The sequence below is a fragment of the Zonotrichia albicollis genome, chromosome 6, assembly GCF_047830755.1.
Source record: "Zonotrichia albicollis isolate bZonAlb1 chromosome 6, bZonAlb1.hap1, whole genome shotgun sequence".
NCBI lineage: Eukaryota > Metazoa > Chordata > Aves > Passeriformes > Passerellidae > Zonotrichia > Zonotrichia albicollis.
Genome location: NC_133824.1, coordinates 58,501,270 through 58,516,518, shown reverse-complemented (window position 1 = coordinate 58,516,518; position 15,249 = coordinate 58,501,270). Strand labels below are relative to the sequence as shown.

Sequence of the window (15,249 nt, the reverse complement as noted above, 5' to 3'; positions counted from 1 at the left end):
TTTGAAGGGGCAGCATTTGGATTTATATTTCAGTTTGCCACTGAATGCTAGAAGAAAACAGAATTAATTTGGTTCTGAGGCTAAAACCAGTGTTTGTGTCTTGAATTAGTTAATACATAAATTAATTATTATTCAAGATTAGTGGAATTTTTAGGGTTATTCTGTTATGGTGTCAGAATGCTGGGGACCTTCTCGCTCTCTTTAACTCCCTGACGGGAGGGTGAAGCCAGGTGGGGATCGGTATCTGCTTCCAAGGAACAAGGGGCAAGATGAGAGGACACAGCCTGAAGATGTAACAGGTGAGGTAAATTGGACATTAGAGGAATTTTTTCCAGGAAGAAAGATCAGATATTGCAATGGGCGGGCCACGGGAGCGGCGGAGTCACGGTCCCCGGTGGTGTTAGAGACTGGTCGGGCACTCAGTGCCATAGTATGGCCATGGACTGGACTCGATGATGCCAGAGGTCTTTTCCACCCGGATCCATTCTGGGATCCTGACCTCACCCGTGAGGGAGCGGGAGCACCGCGGCCCCTCAGCGCTCCGGTACCGACTCCGCCGGGAGCAGCGCCGGGAGCGGGGCCGGGGCCGGCCGGAGCCATTTCCCGCAGGCAGCGCGTCCCCACCGCCTCCCTCCGGCGGGCAAAATGGCGGCGGCCGCTGAGGGGCGGGAAAAAGGGGCGGGCAGAAAACAGCAGCGCTCCGCCATCCTCCTCCTCCTCCTCTATCTCCCAGCGCCGGCTCGGCCCCGTACCCTGCCGCCCCCTGCCCGCTCCGAGCCCGGGCCGCAGGTAGGTGCCATCCCCGCCGTGGGTTTGCCCCCCGGGCCTTCCCCTCCGCAGACTGCAGAGGTGTTTTTTGTACTCGCTGGGTGCTGGATGTTTTTATTCAGAGCCTGCAAGAGAGGTGAGGGGAGCTGGGTGGGTGGGAAGCGTGGTGGCCCCGGTGGGAACCCCTCTGGTGAGGGGCAGCGATGCCGCGGGGGGAAGAGGCCAGCGACCTTCCCAAAGGTGATCCCGGGATGCTCATCCCATAACTGATGGGATGTGCGGTCCTAAATGCGGTGTCCCCTGGGGAATGGAGTCAGCAATGCTGAGCAGGGGCTCGCAGCCTGGTCCTCCTGGCTGCAAGCTGGCCTGCAGCAAACTGGGGTCTTCAGCCATGGATGTTCCTCCGGGGAGTCCTTAACCCGGTGTGTGGGAGCATCTGGATTTTGTGGGATGCCACAGCCGCTCCTCCACCTCCCACCTCCCTTATCATCTCCAGCTTGGCTAGCAGGTGCTTTGTAACCCCTACCCTTAGACACCTGTAAGACCACCGAGATAAGGATTTTTAAGCCAGTGTTTCAGCTGCTTAGGTGGCAGACAGCTGTACACAAACTCTGTAATCTGCTAAAAATAAAAGCAAACCAAACTCGGCTGATCCACCATCAGCCCACGTGAAGGATGGTGTTCATTTAGAAAAAAAATCGTGCCCTCCTGTGAATTCCTGCCTGAATTTGTGGCAAGGTTTGTTTTTTCCCTTTTGTAATAATGAGGTTATTGCAGGGAAAACTTGTGAAGTGACTTTATGGTGTTAAAGCCCTTTTTCCATGCCTGCTGTGATACCATCCAAGTGGCACAGATCCCCCCGGTGATGACAGACTGTTGTGTTAGGGCTTGTTTGGGTATCCAGGCAAGTTGTCAAAGTGGGGCCGGGCCTGTATGTCAGGAATGTGCATTGAAGCCAGGTCCTGTAAACACTCACAAATGTGTGCAGCCTCGTTGCCAGGGCTTTGCACAGGAATAACACACGGGTGAGTCCCTCTTTGAAGTCCTGATGTGCTACCTGAGTAGTTCGAAGCCAGGAGAACAGCAGAGGGAAGAGTTTCCATAGTTAGCAAGCTTCAGTAAATAAATTCACCTCTTTTTATGGCTCGTTTTGGAGCAGAGCCAAGTGGAACTATATTGTTTATGTGCGTAGATTCTTGTGTCTCACACAGAGATGCCTATTGTTTACACAGAAACTGTAAGGGGAATGTTTTGTTAACATTTGGTTAGCAATATAAACTGACAAACACAAATGCAGACTGGAACTTGAAACAAAAATAGCCTTTCTCAGAGCAGAAAAACACAGCTGCCCAAAAACTGTTTTTCAAGGAAAACTCTGCACCTATTGGTTCTGTATTTTCTTTTTAAACTCAGCTTCTGTCATTTCCATGCCTGTAAATCTTCTACTGCATGTAGCTATCCCAGCAACTTAAGCTCCATGCCCATGCACCCTCTAAACAGTGCTTATTTTTCTAAAGAAGATTGATTCAATTGTGATATTTTATAATTACATTTGAAATTTGGTTTTAGTTGGGTGTGTCGCTGTTACATTCTCAAATTCCTGAGCTGACTGGGATAAATTCCCCTGTCCATTGTCAACATGTGTCTTTTCCATTAGTTCCAGTAGGACTGACTGCTGCCTTCTTACATTTGAGAAACTTTCAGTGGCTTAAAATAGTAGGACCAAAAAAACCCTGTTTTTTTCAATATTTTATTGAAAAAAAACCCAAAAAATCCACAGCCTACATAAAGAGTGGTTACAGAGCCTGTGGGGTCCTGCTTTCCATGATGAAGTATATTGACTTAGTGGATGTAGAATGTAAATTTTCAGTCATGATAATGCATAAAATCTCATTTGCACTGTTTGCAGCTTCATTCCCCAATGATCAGCATCTACCAACATTCAAGTGACTGAGACCTGTTTAAATAAATGGGGTGAATTGTTCTCAGAAGGGCTCAGAAATGTTTGGTATTGTGGCAAAAAGGGATCACAGTAGTTTGAGGATTCTGTGGCAGCTAAATGTTTAATTTTTAATGTCTCACCAGTGATGGCAATGGGTGTTCATCAGATTGTACAGCTCCAGTGGAAGAAAGTCAGAATTTCTGTCCTTGCACATCTCCTAATGCACACAATCTATTTTATAGAGTTATTATTAATGACATTGGCACTGCTTTTTTTTGTGCTGTTTTTTTCACCCTATTTCTTAGCTTGAGTATTTCTGCCTGTCACTCATAGATTCTTGCTTTCATGATTAGTAGCACTGAATTATATTTGAATATCACAGTTATCACCTTACATTCATTGTTTCTACATTGCCTGATCCTCTGTAAATGAGCATTCAAACCTATTTTGTTTGATGGGTTGTTTTAAATGTCTACAAGTATCTTTTTTTTCCTTCTTTCAGCTTCTTCCATTGGCACCATGAAGAATATATCCTAATTCTGCTACAACTCATAAATATTGTGTTTGATTTTTTTTTTTAATTTATAAGTTTTAGAAAGCAGAAAGTGAACTGCTTATTTTAGTTTGCACTGAGATCATGTCCTGCAGCAGGGCTGTGTAGGGAGGATGATAACAGTGCTGGTGTGGAAAACAATTTGTAATACTTTGACTTATTTATGTAGAAAGAGCTTTATTGCATGTAATACTTTCACATATTTATGTAGAAAAAGCTTTATTGCATAAAGTTATTTTCTTTTTTTACAGAGACCTCTGTGTGCCTGAGTCCCTGCATTGTGTGGCTGCTCACTGGAATCACAGATTCAATACACAGAGATCCTTAACAGGATTTGGAATTGGAGGTCTGTGCCAAAGTGTGATTGCAATCAGATTGAGTGGGAAGAATGTCAGTTTTAGGAAGGTATTCTGATGGGAAGATGGGTAGGTTTTGTCATCTCCCAAGAACAGGTTATATATTTTTATTTGCAACCTTCAGATGGAAGAATGTGTTCACATTTTAAGGTAGAGGTTTGCTTATTGTATTCTGAGAATTCTAACGGCAACATGTCAGAATTCCACTGTAGCTTGGTAAATAAAAGAAGACACAAGAATTCCCTGGGTTCTGAGTTCCACAGTCAGTAATGTGTCCATGTTTTCCTTCCTGTTCTCCTGCAGGAAAGATGATCCCCAGCCAGCCCTGCTGAGCCACAGGATGGGGCCAGATGTCCCCCTGCTCAATGACTACAAGCAGGAGTTCTTCCTGAAGCGCTTCCCTCAGACCCTGCTGGGAGGCCCCAGGTTCAAATTAGGCTACTGTGCCCCTCCCTACATCTATGTGAACCAGATCATCCTTTTCCTGACCCCATGGCTCTGGGGAGGAGTGGGGACACTCCTGTACCAGCTGGGGGTGATGCAGGACTTGTGCACAGCAGCCCTGTCAGGAGGACTCATGTTTGTTACTGCTCTTGCTCTTCAGATGACAAACCTCTATGCAAAGCAGAAAACAGTGACTGTAGAAAGAATGCAAATTCAGAGTACCCTGACAGATGAAGATGAGTTTGAATTTTCCAGCTGTGTAGGTTCAGAGACAGTAAAATTTATTATTCCTGGCAAGAAGTACATAATCAACACTGTATTGCATTCCCTTCTGGCAGGGGTGTTGTGTGGGCTGGGAACTTGGTATTTGCTGCCAAACAGAATAACCTTGTTATACAGCAACATTGGAGGAACTGTTGTGATCTTTGTGTTTGGATGGGTGACCATATGTATAGGAGAGTATTCATTAATCATAAACACAGCCACTGAAACAGCCACTTTCCAAGCACTGGATACTTATGAAATCACTGCTCTGATGAGACCTTTCTACATTTTTGTCTTTATTGCAGTGGATCTTGCATGCAGGTAAATGTAATAATGGATTTAACCACTTTAAGTGATGGTTATTCTGTGTATTTTTGATGGGAAAGGTGAAATTATTTTTCCAGGGAAAATTTATTTTGAGATTCTAATCAAGTGTAGTAACTTCAAAGGAAGAGGATTGATGCACATATGATAAAATTTGATGTTCTATGCTGTCTATAAAAGGTTCTTAAATTTTTATAGCATCCCATGTAAACTAGGAAGAGCAGTTTGTAAGAGATAGATTAAAACTTATTTTCTACCATGTCATTTTTCATATTTTTGTATTGGAGCGTTTGCAAATACGTCCTTTTAAAGGATGTGCTTTGAAAACACATGTTCCTGACCTGGAATCATAAATCTAAACACTTCAAGCTTCAGGATTACTGGATTTATGTCCAGATTCCATCCTGGAATACTTTCTAATTTAAGCTCTGTGAAGTGATAGCACAGGCTTTTATACAACAGGCAAAAAAAACCCCCAAAACCCTTGAATTTTGTTTTGATGAATGGATATGCAAATGGGAATATTGCTGTGGCTTTGTGATGCAGATTTGGAACTTGGATTTTTAAATGCTTTTCCAATACCAAAGAGCTGTGTCAGTCTACAAATCAGGAGAGTCACATTTCTGTTTTTCAGATGAGTGTCTCAGCTGAATTATTTGTAGTATCAGGGTCCTAAAACAAGATGCTTTTAGATTTACTCTCTGCATTCTTTCTCCCTGTCAGGTGATATTTATAGCACTTTATCACATGTAATATTTTATGGATGGGTAACTTCAGATACATTTAAAAAAGCATCTTTGAATTTGCTGGTTTTGCACTGGGAGATGTCCTTGTTAATGATTTACCCTAATTGCCACCTCAGGTGAGGTATGAGAATTACACATGTGGTCTTGGACTCCAAATCCTTCTATTCCATTTCCTGAGGAGAAGATTAAGACATTGTCAAAATTCCTGATAAAATTCCTCTGAGGCTTGCTTACTTATTAAAATGGAGAGGGAAACCAAATATCTTGGCAGTCTACCACCTTTAGCTGGGAAACTACATCTAGGTTAGAATTTATGCAAATTTCTAATGCTGATCTTTCTGTTTTTGCAAGAAGATGTTGACATTTTTATGTAGAAATATATTCCCTCTTTAGGAATATACAGTATTATCTGGAGGTGTACAGGCAACATGCCAGTTCTAGTGTTAAAGCTTAGATCTTGGGCCTTGAAATTGCATAAAATTCTGCTTTTGTGTCTCTGAAAAAACACTTTACATTTTTTTGTTAAACAGTTGAGGCCTTGGAGCCTGTAGATGTTTATTTTTTGCACAAGTATTTTTTCAGTGTATTATCACAGCAGTAGCAAAAATAATTGGGATAATTGCATCACTATTCATCTGAAGGCTTCAAAACTTTTAAATGAAAATTTAGTCTGTAAATGAAAATTTAGTCTGTAAATGAAAATTTAGTGTTCTGGTGTTCGAATTAATGTGTTACTGTCCCAAGCATAAATATATTTGCTTATTTTTCCTTTTTAAAGATACTCATTAGGTTTTATAGGTTGAATGTGTAAGGTTTTTACTTTGGGATTTGCTGTAGCAATTAAACAGGAAGTCTTCCCACACAGAAGTTATTTTTCCTTTCACAGAATTCAAATGCATTTCTTCTTTTATCCAGGTTTGCTGTCAACGCACCCATTCTAGAGCAGACAAACCAGATTTTGCACATCCTGTTTCTTTTTCTGCCATTCTTGTGGGCAATGGGAATTCTGCCCCCACTTGATGCACTTTTTCTCTGGGGAATGGAACAACTGTTGGAGTTTGGACTAGGAGGTTCACCAATGTCAAGTAACACCAAGTAAATGTTTCTACAATTGTAAAATATATCAGTGTTGTTTATAACCTTTTTCTTTTCAAGCAAATCTTCTTTATTTTCTCCTTCACAGGTTGTTAGTAATGTTTCTCATTTCTGCTGGAACAGCAATAGCATCGTATTTCATTCCCAGCCCCCTCGGTGTGATCCTCTTCATGACTGGATTTGGGTTCATACTGAGTCTTAACCTAAGTGAGATTGGGTTTGCCTTCAAACACACCATGATCAGCCATTTAGCCTCCAGCAAAGCTAAAAATGCTCACAGAGGTCTTAGATTACAATTTGGGTGGAGGGAATTTATTTTCTATGTGACTGTGTTGGCGTTTGCTCTCACAGAAGCAGGCCTGCTGCATCAATTTGCAGGCTCCTCATCATCTTCCCAAGGCAGACCCCAGGCCATAGCAAGTTACATTCTGATCCTATTACTTGTAATGATGTGGATTCTTAGAGAGATTCAGAGAGTTTACTTGTTTGGAGTCTTCAGAAACCCCTTTTACCCAAAGGATGTCAGGACTGTGGCTGTGTTCATGGAGAAGCAAAGAAGGCTAATGAAAGTTGGTGTTGTCAGGAGGATTTTACTAACACTAGGTAGGAATACACCACTGTCTGTTGTTTGTTAGATGATGCTTGTAGGCAGATTGAAACTCTAGAATTGCTCTATGTGCAAGATTCTGTGAATGAACCAAGGGCAACCAAGTGGCTGGAAATACTTGTTGATGTCTTGTTAAATTGTCTATTGAGGTCAAAGTTACTGGTCCAGCATATTTGAAAGTGATTAAATTTGGAAGTGATTTATTTCTTTTGTAGGGGTCAACCTAAAAAATTGATCCTTTTAAAAGCCCAGCTGAGAAAGCAGGGCCTTTTAAAGGATTTTAGTTACAACTGCAGTATCATCTTTTGAAAAGATGTACTTGGAAACAAAATGAGTTGAAAGTCTTCAAGCTGACTAAATATTTGGTTCTTAGAGCTTGCTGGTAAAGGGAAGAGCCTCCTTTCTCTGGTAGGTTAGAGACAAATGCATCTACTTTGAGGGAATAAATACTGATTTAAATTATTTAATTTCATACAGAAGTATTCATTTGGGAAAGTAGATTGATGACTGCTATTCCATGTTTATTTTTACTTATTTGGAGAAACAAATAAAGGACAAAAGAACTAATAGCAAGTAAGAGCTAAGCATCGATGTAAATGTTTGTTCAAGGCCATTAGTGCAAACAAATTGTTCAATATTGTTGGAGTGTAATACAAAGAGGAGTTTGTGTTGATGAGGGGAAGGTTTCTCTTTTTCTGCTGGGATTTCCATTCTGCAATAAGACTGCTTACCTCTGTTTGCTTTTTTTTACATTTTTGGAAGGTCAGTGATGCTTTTGTTTCAATTGCAGTGTCTCCATTTGCTATGATAGCATTCCTGTCACTTGACCATTCCCTACAAAACCTGCATTCCGTGTCTGTTTCCATTGGATTCACGAGGATGTTCAGGATGGTAATTTGAATTTTAAATATGTTAGCCTTAGAAATGCTCTTCTACATGACTTGAGAACCAAGGTGACCTGGAAGAAATATCCCAGGTCATGAAAGCAGAGATAAATAGATGTGGTTTTTAATGTATTTCTAACATATCTCTATTTTAGGTCTGGCAAAATACAGAAAATGCCTTACTAGACATGGTGGTTGTGTCAGCAGCACAAATGTTGGTGGTTAATCCAGACCTCTGGTGGAACAGGAGCCTTGATACAGGAATCAAACTCTTGCTGGTAATTGTAGGAGCGTCGGGGGGGCGGGAGGGTCGGAGACGAGAGATCTCTGAGCCAGGTTGTGGAACCTGTGGTTTATTGCAAAGGGCCTGGGTGGTTTATTGCAAAGGGCCTGGGTGCAGAGCCCTGCTTGGAGCTGCCAGCTGCAGCTTGGAGCAGGCCTGAGAGAAGAGAGGGGGACAGAGGATGAGAGGGTGAGAGAGTAAAAGGGTAAGAGAGTGAGGTTCCCATTACAATAAATCTTCTGTGTTGAATATTCTAATTCTCACTAACCAATCTAGTACAAGATACAAATCCTATAGTATTTACATACAGCCTATAAGAATTATCACATTACCACACTGTGTTAGAGTTTTAAACCCTAAAAACTCCTCTTTGGGCCCCTTCTGCCAAGCTGGCAGGGTCTGCTCTGACCCTTGGACCTGTCTGCAATAGAGGGTGTTGTTCCATCAAAAGGGAGTTACCTTCAGCTGGCCACACCATTGTTTTCCAGTTGTTCAGTAACTGAGGTATCTCAAAGCTTGCTTTCATTTCAATCTTGCTTATAGTTTCCATATTCTCAAAATCTTTTGCCAGACAATCATATTTATAAGGCTTTCCTTATACATATGGAAATAGGTAATGGTCATATTGTAAAATTAAGCAGATAATTGTTTTCTGAAATATCTATTTCTGTTGGAGAATTACAACAGGGGCCAAGACCCAGCAGACAAAAGCTAAAAACTGTACTAAGATATATTCTCACACCAAGGAATGATAGCCATGCTTCATTTTCATAAAATTACTGTATCTGTGCCGAGTGTGCTGCAGGCTACAAACCCTGTGCTTCCTGCTGCAGGTCGGTGTCCTGTGGGATCGGCTGCTGCAGTTCCTGTCCAAGCTGCACTTTGCCATGGCCATCTTCCTGTACTAAGATATATCCTCACACCAAGCAATGATAGCCGTGCTTCATTTTCATGAAATTACTGTAGCTATGCTACAGTGTGTAGCTATGCTGTGGCTACATACTCTATGTAGTAGAGTGTGCTGCAGGCTACAAACCCTGTTCTTCCTGCCCGTGTGTCCCAGGTCGGCCTCCTGCGGGATCGGCTGCTGCAGTTCCTGTCCAAGCTGCACTTTGTTATTGCCATCTTCCTGTACTAAGATATATTCTCGCACCAAGCAATGATAGCCATGCTTTATTTTCTTTAAGTTACTGTATCTGTGCCGAGTGTGCTGCAGGCTACAAACCCTGTTCTTCCTGCCCCTGTGCTGCAGGTCGGTCTCCTGCGGGATCGGCTGCTGCAGTTCCTGTCCAAGCTGCACTTTGCCATGGCCATCCTGCTGACCTCGTGGACAGAGAAGAAGCAGCGCCGCAGGTCCAGCGCCGCCCTGATCGCGCTCAACGTCGCCTTCTTCCCCGTGCTGCTGGCCCTGGTGGCCGTGGCGGCGCTGCTCTCCTCGCCCCTGCTGCCGCTCTTCACCCTGCCCGTGTTCCTGGTGGGCTTCCCGCGGCCGCTGCGGAGCTGGCCGGGCCCCGCGGGCGGCACCGCCTGCGTCTGCTCCGACACCGTCTATTACCGGCAGCTGGTGCCCGGCCTGGCGGCGGCGCTGCAGTCTGCGCTGGCGGCCGGCGGCCTGGGTGCGTACAGGGAATGCTCTGCAGTAATGCAGATAAATAGTGCAGGAAATGTGGTTTTCCAGGCAAAACCCCTTGGGATTGGATCCCTCCCAATGCCCCAAACCCTTGGGATCAGATCCCTCCCAATGCCTCAAACCCCTTGGGATCAAGTCCCTCCCAATGTCCCAAAACCCCTGGGATCAGATCCCTGCTAACACCCCAAAACCCTTGGGATCAGATCCCTCCCAACACCCCAAAACCCTTGGGATCAGATCCCTCCCAATGCCTCAAACCCCTTGGGATCAGATCCCTCCCAATGCCTCAAACCCCTTGGGATCAGATCCTTTCCAAGGCCCCAAAACCCTTTGGATCAGGTCCCTCCCAATGCCCCAAACCCTTGGGATCAGATCCCTCCCAATGCCCTAAAACCCTTGGGATCAGATCCCTCCCAATGCCCCAAAACCCCTTGGGATCAGATCACTCCCAATGCCCTAAAACCCTTGGAATCAGATCCTTCCCAATGCCCCTAAACCCCTTGGGATCAGATCCCTCCCAAGGCCCCAAAACTGTTTGGATCAGATCCCTCCCAATGCCCTAAGCCCCTTGGGATTGGATCCTTGTGAAGGGAGGAGAATCATTGGTTGAAAACCAAGTTTCACAGCTGGGTTAAATCTGATATTCAGAGATTGCTCAGGATGAAGTGGTTACTTTTATCCTTCTTGCACAACCAACAATAGGACAAAGGGGAAGAATAGAAAAGAATAGAACAGCTACAAGTTGCAGCAGGAGAGGTTCAGGTTGGATATTGGGAAAAATTTCTTCACTGGACAAATGTTTAAGCATTGGAACAGGCTCCCCGGGAAGGTGGTGGTGTCCCCATCCCTGGGAGCATTCCAGAAACAAGGAGATGTAGCAGGTTGTGAAATGGTTTCATGGTGGTATTTAATCAAAGGCTGGGCTCGATGATCTGGGAGATCTTTTCCAGCTAATGATTCCACAATGTCTGCTTGTTACAATCCTATAAAAAAAAGAAATCTTTGGTTACCTTTAAGGAGAGACTAAATGGGGGTGAAACAGTAATCAATCCTAATCTTTGTGTACTGAATAAAAAGGATGGAATGCATTCATCCCACCTAACTGGAGGCAGTAAATTGGGTTTAGACAGCAAAGATAAGGATGTGTGTCAGCCTGCTGTCTGTAGGTCTGTCTGTCTCTGCATCCATCCCATTACTCAGCATCCAGAAGGTGACTTTGTGCTAATTAGTTATCGTGAAATACATGATGTAGCCTAAATAAACAGCTGAGAACAAACCCATTGATAAGATTTAATGTCTTATCTTGTGCAGGCAGTTGGGGTGGGATTGTAGCAGCACTTGTGGGTTTACAGCCTGGTAAAGGCATTGTGATAGGATTTTCACAGAATTTGTGGGTTTACAGCCTGGTAAAGGCATTGTGATGGGATTTTCACAGAATTTGTGGGTTTACAGCCTGGTAAAGGCATTGTGATGGGGTTTTCACAGAATTACAGAGGCAGAGGTGAAGAAATGCCCAGTCTTTTCCCCAGCTGGAGACAGAGTAACTGTTTTAAAATTGCAAGGTCATTTTCTTGAGAAACAGCCTTTGTGTAACCTAAATAATCAAAAGATTGTAGCCCTTAGACAAGAGGCAAATATTTACATGAGCCTCTTAGAAAATGGCTTATGGCTGGAAAAAGTGGCCTAATATTTGAAGGCAGTGGAAGTTAACCTTAATCAGGCTTTTCTGAAGAAAATATCCAGGTGCTTTACTGGGAAATATGTGCTGCACTTGCATCACTGGTTAGAGAGAGGTACTCAATAAAACCAAGAAGTCTTTTTTTCTCTAAAGAAGGATACTTCAGTTTGTCTACTGTTTTCTACTTACAATAGATATGTTTATTATATTAATATGTAGCTATCTGTCATATATATATGTTATCTATCTATCTATCTATCTATCTATCTATCTTTTATAAATATACATATTTTAATAAGGGTTTTTTCCCCCATTGCCATCATGACTGTGGTGGCATGTATGCCTTAGAATAAATAATTTAAAACACTAGTCTTGAGGGGTAAAAAGTCTCTTCTTTAATGGGAAAATCTGTGAATGAATGTCTTGAAGCAAGAAAAACTCTGGTGTTCTCAGATGAGTTCAAAAGGAAGTGATGCCACTTTGTGTGTCGCTGATTTAAACCCAGAGTTTTTTCTGTGTAAAGGAGTTTTAGTAGTTTTAACTGCTAGCAAGAAAGGAATTAAAGTCTTTGCAAAATGTTAGCAAGAAAATGCACTTCATTAGCTCAGTGGGTTAGAAAAGGTTACTTAAATTTTAACTACTGTTTAATGGTTGGTTTCACTGATTTCACCTTACAGCATTTTAAAACTAAAATGTTCTGTAAGTGAGTGGTCACCAGACATGAGTGACAGCAGAAGCAGGTCATAAACTGGCAGCAAATGTCATGCTTAAGAATAAAACCATTGTGTTATGGGATTGACATTCAGCTATGGTTCAAATGCAGAATAACCACCAGTTCTTAGGAAATTTGGCATTGCTTTTTTTTGTGACAGAGGTTAAAAAAAAGTTTGGGTGGTTTTTTTTTTTCTTTTGAGTACTAATTTGCTGTTCTTCAGGACCTGATTTTCAAATTCCAGTTCAATTATATTTTTATTTCTGTGATAACAAATAAACTTCCCACTCCACACAGCAAATTGGGCCATTAGGAAACTCCTGTGCTATAGAATGGTTCTGTAATGTATTCTCAGCAAGGAGGACCTCAGGTCTCCAGAGAACACTCCAGTGGGAACTCTGTGGTTGGAAATGCAGCCAAAAATGATCTTTAATCATGAAAGTCATCTCTGCAAAGGGAATTGAGAGTGGAGTTGTTTAACCCTGGTCTGGTGTGAATAATATAGTCCTGCAGCTGTGTGAGGTTTTCCAACTTTCCACAGCTTTTTCAAAGCTGCAGTTTCAGCCAGTTTTTCCAAGATTTTAAGGTGCTAGTTATTTCTAAGGTGCTAGTTATTTCTAAGGTGCCAGTTATTCTGCTGATGCAGAAATATTTTGTGTTTGTGTCAAATCCTTCCCTTGGCATGTAGAAAAGGTAATATGCAGTTTTTGTTTGGTTTCTTTTCTTGCCCAGGTCTGTCTCTGCCTGGGTCTCATTACTTGTGCCGCTTCCAGGACAGGCTGATGTGGATTTTGGTGCTGGAAAAAGGCTTCACATACTGTGGTGTGAACATTAAGGTAATTGCATGCTGAGCACTGAGATGTTGATGTTTGGAAATCATGCAAACATTTTGCTGTGTAACATTTCAGCAGTGTAACTGATTTACATTTAATTTCCTAAGATGAGTGTTGTACTAATTAGCCTTGCAATTTACATGAGTAGCAGATGTGAAATTTTTTTATCATTTAGCTTGTGACAGAATATCTTTAATAAGCTGGCTAATAAGATTTGCATCAAGCAAAGATTTATTTAAGACACTGATCTGTGCCTAATATTGCAGTGAGTGCTTTGTTATTGCTGTTATCTCTGGATAAATTTGTAGATTCAGTTGTGGAAATACTGACAATCATTTTATTCAGAATAATTCTGTTGCAGGCAAAATGCTGGCATTTAAAGTTATGTCCTGGTGCAGACTAACAGGTTTTCATGTGTGCTTTAGGGGCTAGAACTGCAGGAAACATCCTGCCATGCTGCTGAAGCTCACAGAGTGGATGAAATTTTTGAAATGGCCTTTGAACAGCAGGAGCACACAAAGATTCTGTCTCCCAATCCCCATTTTGGGCACATCCTGACTCCCTGTACTGTGGTTCCTGTGAGGCTCTATTCTGATGCCAGGAATGTGTTATCTGGAATAATTGATTCCCATGAGAATTTAAAGCACCTGAAAGATGATTTTGTGAAAGTGCTTGTGTGGATGCTTGTCCAGTATTGTTATAAAAAATCCAAGACGTGGGAAAGCCCAGGCAGTGCCTACAGGAACAAACAAGAATCATTTCCAGAAAATCAGCACAGTGGAGCAGTGAAAGGATGCAGAGCTCTGAGGGAAGAAGACAGCTTTAGTGTTGATACAGTGGAGGACTGGACTGATGATGGTGACATTTTTGATTTTGAGCCCAGTAGCAGAACAAGAGACAGAAAAGATGCTGGGCACTTGGGACTGACACCCAAAGTGCACCTGTCTATTCCAGGGTCCATAGAAACACAGAGCCAAGATTTCCTACAAGAAATGTCTCCAGAAGATAAATTAAACAGGACTGTGGTGCTTGGGCTGCCTGCTGTGGACAAAGGGAAGCAGCCAGAAGTTGTACCTCGTGTAGAATTCAGTTGCTCTTACTCAGAGCTGCTGAGCATCCCTGAAGAATGGAGAACAGCACCAGTGCCTTCTTCCAAAGTCAGTGAAATGAGGCAGAGGTTTCCTGAGGAATGGTACCACTTTGTTCTGAGCCAGCTGGACTTTTTTCATCTGCAAGAGAAGCCTTCCAGCTTGCTCACAGAGCTGATGGAAGATGAAGCTCTGAAGGAGCTGTACATCCTGGGGGTGCTGTCGTGCTGCTTTGGTCTGTTTGGGCTGGACAACGCCGTGCCTGCCCCTCGCCACGTCTTCAGGGCCTACACGGGCGGCATCCCCTGGTCTGCTGGCTTGGACTGGCTCACAGGCAAACCAGAGCTCTTCCAGCTGGCATTAAAAGCATTCAGGTAAAAGAAAAAAAGAACAATTTCTGAGATTAGAAATTTATATAGAGAAGTGCCATTTCATTAATGTTTGGTTAAACCCATATAGTTTAAATTTATTTGTAGGTTTTTCCTATATAAATACTGCCTGGCATGTGGTATGGAGGTTCTTCTTTCTTCTCCACAGCAGCTGCCTCCAATCTGCTGTGTTAACTGGGAAAAACAACCTGTTTTCACTGACCCCAGCTCTCAACAGTTGTGCTGGATTTGGATATTTGGCAGTAACCATTATCAGGCACTGGGGATGTGTTGGAGGTGAATGAGAGGTGTTTAAGCTGATGTGTTTTACATGTGGGTGAGCTAAAAGCACAACCAGACTGACTGGCAGGGACTCAGTTGGTGCAGCCTCTCCACCCTCTGTGGCCTGAAGAGCTTTCTCCCTCCTGCCTTTGCCACACAAGTGACTGTGTGACATTCTGCACCTTTCAGATACACCTTTAAACTCATGCTGGACAAAGCCAGCCTGGGCCCAGTGGAGAACTTCAGAGAGCTGGTGAATTACCTGGAGGGGTACGAAAGCGATTGGTACATTGGGCTGGTGTCAGACCTGGAGTGGCAGCAGGCAGTTCTGCAGGAAAAGCCATACCTGTTCTCTCTGGGGCATGACCCAAGCATGGTAAGGAGAAAAGTTA

At 43.0% G+C, this 15,249-nt stretch overlaps 1 protein-coding gene across 1 annotated transcript in view; it reads left to right on the top strand.

Moving 5' to 3' along the window:
* The first annotated feature begins 617 nt into the window (after positions 1–617).
* PCNX4 (pecanex 4) overlaps positions 618–15,249 on the top strand; it is an 18,455-nt gene continuing 3,823 nt past the window's right edge. The window contains exons 1-11 of the mRNA XM_074543965.1: positions 618–789; positions 3,515–3,609; positions 3,923–4,648; positions 6,313–6,492; positions 6,581–7,095; positions 7,890–7,990; positions 8,139–8,261; positions 9,519–9,882; positions 13,019–13,122; positions 13,545–14,581; positions 15,047–15,233. Coding sequence (XP_074400066.1) covers positions 3,960–4,648; positions 6,313–6,492; positions 6,581–7,095; positions 7,890–7,990; positions 8,139–8,261; positions 9,519–9,882; positions 13,019–13,122; positions 13,545–14,581; positions 15,047–15,233 — 3,300 coding nt within the window. The 5' untranslated portion in view covers positions 618–789; positions 3,515–3,609; positions 3,923–3,959. The remainder of the gene's footprint in view (positions 790–3,514; positions 3,610–3,922; positions 4,649–6,312; positions 6,493–6,580; positions 7,096–7,889; positions 7,991–8,138; positions 8,262–9,518; positions 9,883–13,018; positions 13,123–13,544; positions 14,582–15,046; positions 15,234–15,249) is intronic.